Source organism: Lissotriton vulgaris, chromosome 3_1 (genome assembly GCF_964263255.1).
Source record: "Lissotriton vulgaris chromosome 3_1, aLisVul1.2, whole genome shotgun sequence".
In the NCBI taxonomy this organism is placed as follows: domain Eukaryota; kingdom Metazoa; phylum Chordata; class Amphibia; order Caudata; family Salamandridae; genus Lissotriton; species Lissotriton vulgaris.
The window spans coordinates 349435263-349451995 of record NC_141689.1 but is presented as its reverse complement, the minus strand read 5'-3'; the positions used below and the strand labels follow the sequence as shown (position 1 = coordinate 349451995).

General features: G+C 42.0%; 1 protein-coding gene across 1 annotated transcript in view; it reads right to left on the bottom strand.

Annotated features, from left to right (window-relative positions):
• The window catches only part of OSMR (oncostatin M receptor), a 410044-nt gene that overhangs the window by 56002 nt on the left and 337309 nt on the right, over positions 1 to 16733 (bottom strand). The window contains exons 15-17 of the mRNA XM_086960555.1: positions 6608 to 6787; positions 4160 to 4324; positions 902 to 995 (exon numbers count right to left, since the gene is read on the bottom strand). Of these exons, the coding sequence (XP_086816681.1) occupies positions 902 to 995; positions 4160 to 4324; positions 6608 to 6787 (439 nt within the window). The remainder of the gene's footprint in view (positions 1 to 901; positions 996 to 4159; positions 4325 to 6607; positions 6788 to 16733) is intronic.

The window sequence follows — 16733 nt, the reverse complement described above, 5'->3', positions numbered from 1 at the left end:
CTTCAAAAAACTTAGCCAGTTTGATCTTCCTTATGTATAGATAGAGGTCTATTCGCACTTGAGCGATATTCATCTTTTTCTTTGGGCAAAAATGTATGCCTCGCTTTAGTAACATGGTTTCTGTGTCAGTGATTGTCCTCTTATATATATATAAAGTGTTTATACTTACCTGTAAAATACTCATATTTACTGGTGAAACCATTGATACGCATATACCTTTACCATCCATGCTTTTACAACGAAATTTGTTGTAAAGGCATGTGTGGTAAGGCACAATCGTTTTTAAAAACATGCCTGGTAAAGGTTTATGTGGTAATGACGTTCACGTTGTAACGGCTGCCTTGCAATGGCACGCGTTACAATGAAATGCACTGTTCCGTCATACATCCAGTACCAGGGGTACCATTTAGTAGGCACTTACAGGGGTACTAAAGGACTTGCCAGTTGGAGGACAATTGCACAGTTACCTTATTTTAGGGAAATAACACTGGCACTGGGGACCTGGTTAGCAGGAACCCAGTGCATGTCAGTCAAAATTGAAACAGATACCGGGCAAAAAGTGAGGGTGACCATGTCAAACAGTGGCACTTTCCTACTCTCATTAGTTGCTTCGTCACTTAAGCAACTTGGATTTGCCGCAATGTTCTTTCTTTGGCTACTCTTTTTACTACAACCATCAAACGGCAAGGTGTCAGAAAGTAATCTTTTTGACACTGACTTCCTCTGATAGGACACAAAAAAATAGAATAAAGCTTTAAGGAGCTTAACCATTTTACTCATAACAAATGCTAACTTTCATGCTTAATTTCAGATATCCTTGGATACTCTGTTTCGGCTTTTCAACAGGAAAACAGCAACAGGAAATGTAGCACTGTAGTTACTGTTATCAATGAGAACATACCACTTTCTTTTCCAGAAGCCCAGGACTAACAGTACCATTGCTGCGATTGAACCAATAATCAGAGGAAGGAGCACTGCCAGGATAACTGCATCTGCTGCAAAACGAACAACATGTTACTTTTCTAACATTGTAAAACAAGCAAGCAACATGTTAGTTTTCTTACATTGCAAAGAAAGCACACAACAGGTTAGCTTTCTTACATTGCAAAACAAGCAAACATGTTAGCTGTCTTCCACTGCAAAAAAAGAAAACAGCATGTTAGCTTTCTTACATTGCAAAACAAGCAAACAGCATGTTAGCGGTCTTACATCGCAAAGCACATAAAGACTGTTAGAAAACAAAAGTTCCGCATTTTGAGTTACTCCTACATGGGCATTATGAATGGACCAAATGAATACACATAGCAATGGAGTAATATGGGTCGGAAAACCACATTCACATTCAGTTGCACTACCTTTCTTTGGCTCTAACTAATTTTTGAAGGAGGTGAATATTCTGTGGTTGAGCACCAGATTTATGGTGATGGACTACTACATCTTAGTTAGCTCATGTGGACATAGATGGTCTTATTTTGTTTTGTTTGGAGCCTTGACAAAGTCAGTGGTGGACTTACCATATCGACGCAACACGTGTTGGCTCTAAGTTTGGCTACAAGATTTGTCAGATTGATCGCTGCATGTCAAGATGCAAAATAAAGAACTACTGATTGCGCTGGACTTTGGGATATTGTATAAATTCTATGCTGTGGTACTCAGGGAACCTTAATAAATGATAGAAAATTAACTATGAGAGCAAAGCTCGTCTCCTCCCAGGTTGAAGCAACTTAGTCGTGCCCATTAAAAACGTGCAAGAAAATTGGATCGGGCTGAGGATGACAGCACTGAATGAGTGTTGATTACTTTCAGCTCAAGAGTACAATTTGTAATTCCTCACAGTGGGTTTGAGTTGTTTTCAGAGGGCTACTCTTAATCCAGTTTATATTTTGCAATGTCCTAGTGGGTTTCTCGCCCCACTTCCCAACTTACGCTCCCTACTTGTTTGGTGGGGAGGGTAAGATTTGTTGGTCTGTGGGGTAAATGTGGAGATGAACAATTATGTTATGTAAAGTTTTAATGATTTCTACACTAGATTGTTAAAACAGTAATAATGTTATTTTTGCCTTTAAAGTGAGTATACCATGTTTTCTTTTTCTTAACAGAAATGTTGAAACCCAAAAATTAATGTAATCTACCATTATTCTTTTCTCATTGAATTCAGACAATGTATTTCTTGCATTTTGAGAGGCATCGTATGGTTCTATGCAAAATGATTCCGAAATCTCACATCAAAAGCTTCATACCTGCATCGGTGAGAAGAAATAACCAAAGGAGCTATACAGACTACTTCCAAATCTTGTAAGGCATGACCCTGGTAGATGTTAGCTTTAGTGTGTAAGTCACACGGACCACAAACAGAGTGTTAACTGAACCCTTGATTAGTAAGTAACAGTAGAAATAAATGAAATAAATGAGATATTTTCACTATCTTTGTAACATTGCCGACGCTTCAGAGTAGAAATCTGTTCGAATAGGAAAATTACTGCAGCATACTCGCTACTGATCACATGGATATGAAAGTCCTGAACTTTAAAATGGAAAGAGATTTCAAGTGCCTTTCTGTCTAGTAAATAAGCAGTAGTCAATACACCAAATAATGAAAAGTTTAAATATTTTACTAAATTTAACGTGATCATTTTGTTATTTAGCCAGAAAATTGATGTAATGGGACCATCTGAATAACGAATCTTAAAAACGTATTTGAACAAATTCACATTAAATTAAGGTGAACAAATCAATATGAGTCTAGAATCAGTATAATTAGAATGACACAGAGGTGCCAATATTGATGGAAATGCAAAAGTGGAGGTATTTACTTTAAATGGAGTCTTTACAGTTAACCAATTTCTTTTATTTTGCAGTGGCATTGAGTTGTTATAGTTTCTATAGCAAATATGTTACAATATTTGAGGAAGAAAAAATGTCCATGCCTTTGCTATAGATAGCACAATCTTTTGAGACATGGACAAGACATTATCACATGTTTATTTCTAAGGTTTCCTTTGCAAAACAAATTCAACAGGTGACTTATACATTCTGACATCCCTTAAAGCTTGCTTTTTCACTGACTTATCCAATCTTGCTGTCACATCACCTACTGCACACATAAGAACATTTTTGTGACTACTTCAAGAATTGATATTAAGTTTAAGAATAACTTCAAAAGGTCCCCTCGTGCATGTACTTGGACCGTGCGCATTTACACATATGTAAAATCAACTTCCAAAGTCTGTCCACATGTTTTAGAGGAAATGAAGGTGGTTATAAAAAAGGGCTAAAATGAAACAAAAGTGGAGAAAAATGGTGGACATTCGAACAGAAAGACGAAAGTTGAGTATTAGCTAAATTCAATCAGGTATGATCAGTGTTTGGTTGTTAACTGGCAGAAAATGATTGCACACACTTTACCGACTCCACATGAAAATCTTCGGTGCTCAATCAAAATGCATCATATCAACTGAAACACATGTGGAGGAAGTAGAATCGATAAATATTTAACATAAATCCAGTAAATAACATTTGCATCCTAATCAGCACATAAGTCGCAATTCAATTTTCCGTCTACATAGATTTATTCTTTTGACGTACTACTACAGGCTGTTGTAAAACACATGAAATTACACTAGCTTTAAGAAAGCCTTTTTGGAAATATAGCAACAGTTGGGAGTAGCATATTTGCGCATGTTACTATTTTTATGCAGTACGGTTTTCATCAAATAACCGGACCATTTGATGAACACCATTCCTAAAACATCAAAGAGCACTTACACTATTTCATGAATGTAACTCTTTTTCCACAGTGAATATGAAATCTCTCATCCTAATGCTAGAAACAGACCACCAGCCAGAGGAGTTATGGCCATATAATACCAAATAGTTTGCATTTACCCTGAGGAAAACCCTCTTCCACACAACTATGCAAAAATGTATGCTAATGGATGGAAACGAAAGAATTTAGATCCGCTGCACATTTTGTGAATCTGTGACCATTGACAGGGAGTGTCCTCAAAGATTTAAGATATTATAAATCTGCAACAGATTAATACTTTTCATATCACTTTATTACATGAATGTGTCTGAAATCACGTGTGAAAGGTCACCAAATGTGTGTTTGACATGCAACTCATACATTTATGAAAGTTTTTTTCTCTTCCAAACTTACAATCAAAAATCGTTTCCACATCTCTTGAAAAATCAATAGAACTCTCTCCTCCAGCAGTGACAGCCACAAGTGCAACTGAATATTTAGTCTTGGGCTTCAGGTGTCTAACAGTAAAAATATTTTCTTCAGGATTTCTGATGGTGAATTTGCATGCCGTGGATCCATCTAAAAAAAAAAAACAAAGATGACTTACAAACTAAGATTTCAAACTACGGTGAAGAAGGTATGCCAATACAGACTTTGCAAATAGAACCTCAGCCTCTACCAGCAATCGAAATACAAAACTAAAAACGATTTAAACAAAAAGTGAAATAAAAACAAGCAGATACAATTAATAAACAGAAAAAAGGCAATATAACAGGAATAAAAAATTCACCTAGAAAATTCGAATCTCACATTTCGACTCTGCCTACATAATAGATATAGACAATGGCCCCCGTGATGTAGTTTTAATTGTACAGCTAAACTTAGGGCCATATGACAGTAACATCCAAACTACAGAAGTTGGCCACAGACGATTCAGTGAAAGTGGATCGCCTGCATGGTCCAAAGGAAGAACTGTTTCGTTTGCATGGTTACGCGTCCCCAAACAAGTAAGAAATCACCTGTATTCATATGTCAGTGTCATACCTAGCAACCATCTGTCGGGAGACACACTCATTGTATGCCTCATATGAAATAGCAATCAGTAAGTGCTTCCAACGTGGGTTCCTTTTGGGATGAGTCACTTGATTTCCAGGGACCTCCCCAGACATCTTCCTGCAGATGAGGGGGAGTCAGGCACTATGGGAGTGATCCTTGCTGGTCTCATGAGGGAGAGGTGTGGCGCAGCAGCCAGAGCAGCTGACTCTGGAGTGCCGGCACATGGTTCTATCTCCGTCACCGACTTAATCTCCCTGATGGCCCCCCAGCACCTAGATACCCTTAGGGGTGATAAGTTCACGCTTTACATATGTGGAATTATTATTATATTATTATACTTGTTGGTCCCTTTGTATTGAAAGATGGACAGACGTTTGCAAATGGCCACTCCAACGTTTGTACCTTGTTCTGGCGACAACAAATGTTATACATAATAAGCTGTAGTGTCACTGACTGTGCTAGGAATATGGAGGTATGCCCAGCGGAGCTTGCAACAGAATCTACTTTTAGATGATAAGGGTGCTGAAAAGAGACACTCACACACATATACACATGTTTGATGCGTGTTATGATGATTCCACTACATTAAAAATCTTTTCACAAATTCATATACTTTTTATGGGGAAACGGCCAATACCACACGGCCGTTTCCACGAAAGGCTTTACCACGCATACCTTTATTACGAGATGCGTAGTAAAGGCATGTGTGGTAAAAAAAAAAAAAGGACATCGGAGGCCTCTCCCCCTCAAAAAAAAAAGTTTAAAAAAAAAGGGGGGGGGGTTTGGTGGGGTCTCCCCCCATAAAAAAGAAAATGAAATAACGAAGCAAAGTGGAGACAATCGGCGTCGTTAGAGAGGAAGCGACTTAGGACGTCATCAATGAAGGAGAAGAGACGACGACGTGAAGAGGTAAGGGGAATTAAAACATTTAAAAACAAATAAAAAAGGCTTTACCACGCATGCATTAGAACGCATGCGTGGTTACCATGAAAGCCTTTACCACGCATACCTTTACTACGAGACGCCCAGTAAAGGCATGTGTGGTAAAGAAAAGAAAAAAAAGGGCATCGGGGGCCTCTCCCCCTCAAACAAAAAAGTTAAAAAAAGGGGGGGGGGGATTGGTGGGGTCTCCCCCCCATAAAAAAGTAAATGAAATAACGAAGCAAAGTGGAGACAATCGGCGTCATTAGAGAGGAAGCGACGTAGGAAGTCATCAATGAAGGAGAAGAGACGACGACGTGAAGAGGTAAGGGGAATTAAAACATTTTTTAAAAAATTGAGGGCTAAGGGCAGGGGTAAATAGACGAAGGTTTGGGGGCTGGGGGAAACCTTAAGGCTACAGGGGAGGGGTATGCCCTTACCATGCATAAATTAACAATGATAATTGTAGTTAATCTATGCGTGGTAAAGGAATATTCGTGGGAAAGGTTATGCATAAAAAAAGCATTCCGTCGTAACGCATGCGTGGTAAAGGGATGCGTTGCAACAGAATGCGTTGAAACGACATACAGCCCTTTTTATGTGCTGGATTTCCATCTAAATGAATGTGGTCCAGAAAAGGAAGGGTATAAAAATAAACCTTTTTATTGGTTCTCTTTATCCTGTTTTGCTTCATTAGATCTCCAACTAAATGCAGTACCCTTTGTGCACGCTCTATGTAAAATATTTTAATGCAGGGGTTTCCAGCATTGGTCCGGTACTGCTGGGTCCACACCAGAGTTTCCGGATATCAACATAAAATACATTCACACACAGTGAAAATACAAGCCACAACAAGAGATACCAAAGAGTTGACAAGCGAGTTACCTGGAAGAGCAATGGTTTCAGATTCCGCCAGATGGCACGCATCCTGCTTGCTTTTTATGTAGAGATGGTACCGGCTGATGAACCCTCTCTGTGTCTCATCGCTGGAGTACTGATCCCAGGTCAAGGTGAAAGAGTTTGGGCGATTCTCCACTATGCTCAATGAATCTTTAATTACAGGAGCTAAGGTGGGCAAAGACATAATTAAATAATAATAATCGGAATCTATAAACTAGACAATGGATGCATAATGCAAAATATTCAACATGCACTTAAAAAAGAAATAGCGTGAAAACAAATTATAGAGCATGGACATCTTGACCATATTTTTTATTTTCCATATTGTAGTGTATTTATTTATTTTTAGAAAAGGTAAACTTTATTCCAGAATTGAACCTGAAATCTTGTACAGAGATGTACAAGATAAACTTGCAAACATCTGACAGAGGGGTACAAAAACATTTTATGAGATTCAGCCTCTATTCAGTTGCTGAGCTTGCGCTCGCATTCCCAGGTAGATGCGGCTAATCATCTCAGGTTTAGGAAAGCTCTGAAAACTGCTTATTTTCACTGCTCATGTATTCATGTGTTAATTATTTATTATTGGGCCTGAAATGTGTGTTCTCTTTGTAATTTGAGTTTGTGTGAAAAGTTCCTTAGGGTGAACTGAGCCATGTGCTCTGATGTGGTCCTAGTGCACGCAAGTAATGCCAATTCCATAAAAAAAGAGCATTGCCAAATAAGTAGGTCTGGGATTGATAAACTGGTGTGATTTTATTTTATTGCAATCATGCTCATGAAAAAAAAACAACACGCATTACCTAAAAAAGGCGGCCATAAGTTTGCAGAAAGTAACTATGACACCAAGCAGCCATCTTGGACCAATTGTTCCAAGTGGAATCTATGTACAGTACCGTCCTGAGAAGGCCACGACATTTACTATCAAAATGGTGACCATCATCAGATAATATTGTACACATTGTTTTACTGTTCCATTATGGCTTCCACATTGATTCTAAATATTGCAGCCATTTTGTGATTGTAAAATTACGATACAATGTGCAGAAAAATGTTCCAGGATAGCCTAATTGTTTACATGCAGAGGATATGCATGTTGTAGTGCACTATATACCAAGTAAGCGGTCCAAAAGCAGTCACTGTAAAGTCAATAGGCACTATGAAAAAAGTTTCCCCAGAAGAGCACTGCCATGTGCTCTTCAAAAGATGTAGTAGCCCGGCAAAAGTGGAAGAATAGCTGATCAATCAATCAAGATTTATAAAGTGCTGCTAATCACCTGATACGGTATCCAGGCTCTTGCTGGTCCCGGGCGGCTCATTAAAACAGCCAGGTCTTGATAACCCTTTGGAGTTCTAGATGTGAGGTGATGGTCTGGATCTGCATGTGGAGGCCGATGTAGGTCTTTGCTGCGATGTGGGAGACGTGTCCTCCACTTCTGCCAGTGATAGGGGGGCGGATTGTAGTCTTTTTGACATTGGTGGAGGTTCAGGCAATGGTTGATGTAGGCGTGTCCTTGCCTGTGTGGAGCCTTGAGTGTGTGGGTCAGCAGCTTGTAGTCTAGGAAACGGAAGGACCATTCACCTGCCACCGCTGCTCCTTCACATGCATTGCAGGACTTCTATATGGGGAGACAGTGAAGTTGCCTGAGGCGGGGTGTCTGCGGCGTTCTCTATGGTTTGAAGTCTCTGAAGAAGGTGTGGGGCAATTCCTACGTAGAGAGCATTGCCATAATCCAGTCAGCTGGTGAGGAGGGCCTTTGTTATGGTGCGTCTCGTGTGCAGGGGAAGCCACTTGAAGATCTTCCATAGCAGGTGTAGAGCGAGGAAAACAGGCGGCGGAGACCGTGTTTTCATGGCAAGCGTGTTACCAATGATGATTTTGAGGTTTCTGGTGTGGTCTGTGGGTATGAGTGAAGGTCCCAGGTCTGAGCACCACCAGGAGTCACCCTAGGGGTTGCTGTTGTTACTAAAGATTAGGAAATGCTTCCTGTTCGTGGCCAGCCTCAAGCAGTTGGCAATGCTTGTCATGCAGCTGTGGAAGTTGGTCCTGGTGGTGGTAGGGTCATCAGTGAGGAAAAGGATGAGTTGGGTATCATATGCATAGAATGTTATGTTGATTCCATAGGATCGGACGATGTTGGCCCGTGGGGTCATGTCAGTGTAGGGCTGAGGATGATCCATGAGGGACATCGCAGATGATGTTCTTTGTTTTTGAGGTGAAAGGAATGGGCAGGGAAGCAGGTGGGTGCAGGGAAAAGTAAAGGAGTCTCTCACCAGCCCTACAAGTAAAGTATGCTCATTTTCAGGTGGAAGCATGTGTGAAGAAGCAAACTGGTGTCTTTCACGGGACAATAGAGACAAATATTCAAGTTGGCTAGTTTATTCCCCTCATGGTGTCTGCTGTCCTGTGGTAAGAAGCAAAACATGAATGACACTAAAACAGAACAGTGGCTGAAGAGGGCCAGCCCAAAATGTTTGGGCATTATTTACAAACTGCACTTTGTAGTACGTTTTTGTAGTAAGTCCCGACGTCCATTATTGTCTTTGGGAGGTTGTTGCAGTACCAGTGGTTGGCAATGTGCAGTTCTGGACTTACAACAAAAGTGTAAGTTTACTACAAAGTGTAATATTTCAAAAGTATGGATTTTCAATAAAGCGATTTTTTCCGCTACACCATCTGTTAAAATTAGGAATAGTTCTGGTGTTTCCTTAGACTTCATTCACCAATTACCCCTATGCCACTAGGGTGTAACTTTGAAAATGGAGATGTGTGACGTGCATTACAAAATGTTTTTTAATGTGTACAATTAATAACTAACTTACACAAGAAAAAAAGCTTTGTGAATCACACCATTAAAAGTATATGGATGCACAATTTGAATGGAGCTAATATTTGTTAAACTAGCCTTATCAAACTGCTGGTTAAAGTGACATCATTTGGTGAGTCTAATCGTATGTTAATGAAAAAGATATTTTATGTGAGACTCAGCTACTTCAGACCACAGTTATTTCTAAAGTTTACAACACTAATGGACAGCGCTTCAGGATGATCGGGGAATAGCTGAAGTAAAGTAGAAAATCTCTGCATGATGAGTCTCAAAAGTGGGAAATAAGCAGAGAAATCACTTTTCGTCATTTGAAATTATAAAACAGCTCTCTAAAACCAAGTACCCTGTCAAGTCCACCAAATGCCATCTTGCTTTCCATGGGTCCGCTTAAACACGAGCTATGCACATAGATACAAAAGTAGCATTCACATAGAGGGGCAGGAGTCATGAGATAAAGCCCACCTTTTGAAATATTTCTCAGTGAGCTAGCATTTAATCACTCTGGCTTTTTAACGACTTTGGCCTTATACACAAGAAATAAACATTTTAAAATGATGCAGTCTTATTTAGGAATTGATATAGGCCTGATGGTTTAGCATATAGCAGGCCCAGTCATGGAGATACAGTCAATGCTTTGAAAAAGAATTATTTTGCTTCATTCTTCTAAAATACACCAAACAGTAGGGCAATAAGCCAGAAGTCTAGGAAATAGAAGGACCCTTTGCTTAACACTGCTGCTGCTTCACATGCATCGCAAGACCACCCACCTGCATTGGAACCCTCACCATACCCATCCCGTTGAATACAAGCATCCTGGAACTGCTCCAGTGTATCCTGCTCAACGCCCGGTCCCTCTGCAAACATGCCACCGAAATCTGGGATACCATCACTTCCCTCACCCCTGGTGTGATTTTCATCACTGAGACCAGTGGGCCGGACTGACTACCAGGCATTTTGGAATGCTGCCGAGGTGGGGGCTGATGTCACTGCGGTGGGGGCTGATTTCGTTGATGGATACCTGTGTGTGCTTTGCAATAAAAAAAGCAAAACTAATGTCGTTCAGCACACGCAGGTCCCCATCAACGAAATCAACCCCCAGCTCAGCAGCATTCCAAAACGCCTGGAAGCCAGTCCATCCTTGCCTGGTTCAACCCCTCCTCAACGCCCGACATTGTCATTGCAGCAGCAGCAGACAACAAGATCATACAGCGGGATCGCACCAACAAAAATGGAGGAAACATCACTATCGTACACAAGGAAACTTTCCGCTGCTCCACCACCGAAGATGAGATCATAGTAATTAAGGAACACCACAGTTTCTAACTTCAAACTGACGCCAAGGTGACCATCAGAGACACCCTTGCTTACAGACTCCCAGTACCTCACCCAGGCTTCTGCCAAATTCCAAATTCATCGCCTCTCTAGCCATCCACTCCAAGCACTACATTTTCCTCGGCGACCTCAACTTCCACCCCGATGACCCCAAAGTAGCCAACTCCACCAACCTCCAGAGAAGCATGAGTAACATTGGCTTCACCGAGCTGGACTGACCATGCCATCATCGCCTTCACCATCATAGGTTCCCAAGGGCACCACCAGCAAGCCCCCAAGCTCCTCCCAATACAGCTGGAACAAAGTGACAGAGACCCACTGGACCAACACCCTCAATGCCATCAGGCTTGACACCCCAACTGAACTGGAATAGGCCACACAAAACGTCTCTGCCTGGATCTCCAACTGCACCAACAGAGTTGCCCCTAGAAAGCCTGCAAATACCAGCAGATCCAAAAAACATGCCAGTTTGTACACACCAGAACTCTGGATCATTAAACATAAATGCAAGTGACTAGAAAGACAATGGCACTTGTTAGAAATGGGGTCTCTTATTGGCAGAGTTATGTACCTTTGTCCAAGTAAGCATCCTCGCTTTTAGTCAGGGTAAGAGGGATACACACTTCATATAACCCCAGCTCACCCCCTTGGTAGCTTGGCACGAGCAGAAAGGCTTATCCCAAAGGCAATGTGCTAAGAATTTGTGCTCAAAACACACCGTAATATTGTGATAACACCACAAGTGGACACCACACCAGTTTAGAAAAATAAGGTATCCTTATCTAAAACAACAAAAGACCAAAAAAACAAATATCCATCATTCATGTAATAAGAATATGGCTTTTAAAGGGTTTCAAGCAACGTGGTCCGTAAGAACCCACAGATGCGTGATTATACACAAAGTTGCAGATGCGTCAAAATTCACAAGGCCAAACACCCACAGAGAAGGGAAGCGTCAAGAAATAAAGGGAAGGGTCTGTTCCTGAGTCATTGGGCAGGCGATGCGACAGTTCTGCTGCACACAGAAGTGATGCGTCGAATCTGGACTGTAGGGGAAAGTGAAGCGTTGATTCCAGGATGGTTCTGGTCTGCACGTGATGCATGTGTGAAAAGTCCGGGAAGTGTAAGCGGTGGATGTGGTAGCAACAAGCAGCGTTGCGTCAGTTTCTTCATCCGTGATTCCACGATGCGCCGGTTCTTGCAGTTGCGAGCAGGCACTGCGTCGTCTCTGCAGTGGCACGGTGGCGGTGCGTGGAGATTCTTCCCACACGTAGGTGCTGCGTTGGACAAACAGCTGCAAGAGGGGTGATGGGTCAATTTTCTTAGTTTCTTCTTCCAGCTCCCAACAGCAGTAATAAACTTCAGAGGTCCAAAACTGGAAGAGCCACCTCCTTGCAGGTCCGAACTCTCAGCAATAGAATTCAGAGGTGCTGGGGGTTTATATATATGTTTATATATTGCTTAGTATTTAGTAATGATGGACATTATACGTGGAGAGGGTGTTGTGGTTTTATCTAGGACCCTAATTAAATATTTCATATTTAGTAATAGCCAATGCAAACCAAATGCGGCAAGGCTACTTACTTAGACTCCTAGGGCCCGATTCACAGAATGAACTTAAGACTCAATCCTAAACTTACTATTATTTTGGTATTCACAGAATGCACTTACTACTTTTGGCATTCACAGAATGCACTTACTACTTTTGGTATTCACAGAAGTTAGGATTTTGTCTTAAGACAGACTTAAGACTGTCTTAAGTTTGTCTTAAGTCTGACTTAAGACAGACTTAAGACAAAATCCTAACTTCTGTGAATACCAAAAGTAGTAAGTTCATTCTGTGAATGCCAAAAGTAGTAAGTGCATTCTGTGAATACCAAAATAGTAGTAAGTTTAGGATTGAGTCTTAAGTTAATTCTGTGAATCGGGCCCACAGAAAGCACAACAATTTCTTACAACATACCAAACCTCTAGCAACCTGGGAATTCCCAGTGCTTTTGTTTTGATTTGTCCTAGAACTCCTGCGAGCACTGAAAGAACGGCCAGTTCCTAGTGACATCTTTTTATTGACGTCTTATGTCCAACCTTACGTCAAACACGGCACCGTCAAGGTATAAATATACCAGCGCTTGACTTAAGCGTGACACGGTGGTGTGGAGCAGAGCGGCTATCTACTTATCCGAATCCCAGCTGATGCGAGTGATGAAGGAAGCCTTCCCTCCCACTTGACGCACTGAGAAAGACGCTGTCTTTTTCTCCTGCCGAGAAAATCCAGCTCCGGTGTTTCCAGTCACCCTTGCGGGGTACTGGGAGATCGAGTCCTGAGAGCGAGATACAAGACCTCCTCCATTCTAAAACCAAGGTACGGAACTGATTAGATCCCTAGAGAATTCTTGAGTCAGAATCTTGGCAAAAACTAACTTAACTTAAACTGCAACTCATTTACTCCTTCCCACGTACTAGGCTTAGGTGAGGTACACCGGGGTAGGCGTATCTTAGAAGCATCAGTTGAGTACGTTTAGTCAAAATTTTATCATTGTATGTAACTATATATATTTTATAACCTTTAAGTATCATATGGCTCAGAAACGATATCAATGCTTTTACAGTATTATTTCACAATACTCCTTTTACTGTACGCACTTTACTTCATAACAAGTATTGCAATTATGGCAATTCATTTCTCCTGCATGAGAAAGAATACTGCTCAATAAATAACACCTTTTTATTGAAAACGTCCGTCTCTCTATTTCTCTGCACTCTGGTGAAACTAAGTATGCACGATTGACTGAGTGAAATAGCTATCTATTGTTTTCACACGACTCTGGAGATATTCTCCTTATTCTGGGGGAGCAAAGTTGTCATGTTTATGCGGTTGTCAGAAGCTGAATCCCTTCTTGTCTAATCAGGGAAGTTCACTCCTCCCTGTTCATTCGAGAAAGTTTCTAGTGACCTCTGAGCTAGCTGGCAAACCTAAATTAAGTCTAACATATTCAATAGAGACCTAGTTGACCTCAGTCCTACGTCTAAACTATCGTTTATGTTATTCAAATGCGTAGAGCCTATTGGGAAAATAGGAACTACACTACAGTATTTGCATCCCTAAAACTTCAGAATACAAGGCCAGCACGCACAAGCCATTGGAGATTCTTCTTCAAGCGGGTTTCTCAGCAAAGTTCCAGGCTTGGTACTTTCCTTGGCAGAAGCAGCAACTGCAGGCAAACCCCCACACAGCACACAACAAAGGGGCAGTACTCATCTTCACAGCTCTCCAGTTTTTCTCCTTGGCAAAGATTCCTCATGAGTCCAGAAGTGATCTAAAGTTCTGGCGTTTAAGGTCCACTACTTATACCCCATTTTGTCTTTGTTCTTCTTTGTGCAAGGTCTCTCAGCCCAGTCCAAACCATTTCTGTTCTCACTGGTGTAGTATGACTAGATGGGGGGAGACAGCATTGTGCAAGGGAGACAGGCCCTATTCAGGTGCAAGGAAAACTCCTCCCACTACTCTAAATGCAGCCAAGGTCTATTTAGCTCAACTCCGAGTCATCCAGAAAGCGTCAGGCACACCTCAACCCCCCTGTGACTGTCTACAGTGAATGCAGATCCCCAGCTCCTGTCACTCCAAAACCATACATTCTATCCACAAACAGGCAGAGGCATACAGGATGGTTAAACAAGAAACTCTCTTCTTTTCTAAAAGTGGCATTTTCAAACATACAATTTTAAAACCATCTTTACTAAAAGATGTTATTAAATTCTGAGTTCAGAGAGCCTTATTCCACTATCTTGTCCCAGTGGGAAGTTACATGTGTAAGATGTTACTAAGTATCTCACATGCTATCCTATGGGACTAACAGCCTTTCAATAGTGAATAACGAAATTGGCAGTATTTCACTATCAGGACATGTCACACACACCTGTACACGTCCTACCTTTAACATGCACTGCACCCTGCACATGGGGGTACCTTGTGTGTGGTTCCGCGGTTCTGAACCCGTTCGATGAAAGTCGTCGGATATAGACGATTTTGGTGTCAGCGGACCGCAAATCATGAGTGCGGTATGTGCGAGTGTTTTCGTAATAAACGATCAATGGGAACACCACTTATTCATGGATTCCGTTCAAACCTTCGGGTTCCATTTTGTGTACGGCAGCCATTTTGTGTGGTTGCCCTCACATAGGCCGATGACTACGGCCAAACGAGTCTTTGGGACATGTACACCTTAGTTGACTCCTGAGTGACCTGACCGAACTGACTCCCTTGCCCGAGGCTAACTTCGTTGAGCCAGTTCCTTGTTAGGCAGCTGGTCAGATAGAGATCAAAGAGCAGGACATTGCTGAGTTTATGGTACACGCACACGCCCTTCTATCTTGCTTCTCATCTGTTTCTGTTCCTTCCTTTATGGCTTAATTATTGACTTGGGTTGTGGTCTTTTATGATGGGTCCGTCCGGCCTGTTCGAGCAAGAATGTTGGATTTTGCCTTGTCAATTTTGGTAGGCTGGACAACGGAAAGTGGGATTGTTGTCATGCGATATGTTTGAAATGTCACCATGCGATTGGTCTGTTTGTATGTAATCGATGCGCGCCAGGAATGTGATTTTTAGCATAAAAGACGATGCTCCGCTCTATGAATTTGTGCAGTCTCTAGCGAACCACCCGTGTTGTGCTTCGTAGACCTCTGTTCCTGGTTGCAGCCAATAAATTTGGTCTTTTGACGTCACCGAGAAGTATCCCGTGTCTCTGTATTCTAAGACAGGTGGACCCGAAGACATCGGGTGTTTCTCCTGGCGCCGCTGGGTTCTAAAACCCGGTTCTTCAGTTAGCGCCCAACGTGGGGAGACTTCAGCGGTACCGGTCCAAGCCTGAATATCGTGAGGAGCTTCGTGTGAAAATTCTGGAGGAAGGCCTGCCACTTCATCGACCCCTGTATGTCGTCGTGGTCCGAAAGTCTTTGCTGCGAGGTTCCCCGGTTTCGGACGGCTACGAAGAACTGCTGCCCTGACTGTCGCCCTGTCTTGTAGCCATTAGACGATTTGTAGAGCGATACGATAGACGGGTCTTCTGGTGACACCATCGACATTTCAGTTAAGTATGAGTGGAGTGTCTCCCAGTCCTTAGTTTTGTTTTGGTATCCCATCGGGATTCTTTGATTTGGTACCTGCAGGCCCCAAAGCCGAGGGACTCTTGTTTTCGCGAGACTATCGTTTTTGATATTCCCTTGAAGTTTGAAGCTAGACTAGTGAGCAAAGATGCCTGGTCTTAGCAGACTTGGAAAGATATTTGGTTGTGGTTGTACTAGGGATTCCCGATTGGAGGATTCGTGTCCCGTTCCTCCGATTGGAACTCCGACCTATGAGCTTTACGTAAAACATGGAGTGGGCCCCATCGCGTATAATAAAGTATGGATCAAATATACCAGGAAAGACGGTGTCCTACAGTGGCCCCGTTATGGTAGCTTTGAAAGTAAGATTCTAGATAATCTCGAAGTTAAACTGTTCAAGAAGAAAGCCCGGCCGGCAATGTTTGACTCTTTCCGCTTATGGCGAAAGGAAGCCAAACAGAAAGAAATTAAGTTAGCGAAGCGAAATAAAAGAGAACGAGGTATGTCAATGGTGCAAGCTGCTATACAGTTTAGGGATAATGAAGAAGAACAAGAAAGCGAACAGTTGCTTAGGCAACGTAAACTAGAGGTAGACAAGTGCTATCCAGCTCTGCCACTTCAACAGCAAGAAGAAAAGAAAAATCTTGTGAAAGATCCTTTAATGTCCCACCTATTGAGTTCGCCACCCCCTTATGTGCAGAGTGCTACAGCACCTCCAACAGTTGTTGTTGCACAACCTCCGGTTGTTGTGCCACCTGTGATTCCTCAACAGCCAGCTTCTTTTCCGTTGGCTTCTATTCCTTTGGCGCAGCCTTCTCAAGGGCCGCCAACTTTACTACCTCCTTCGT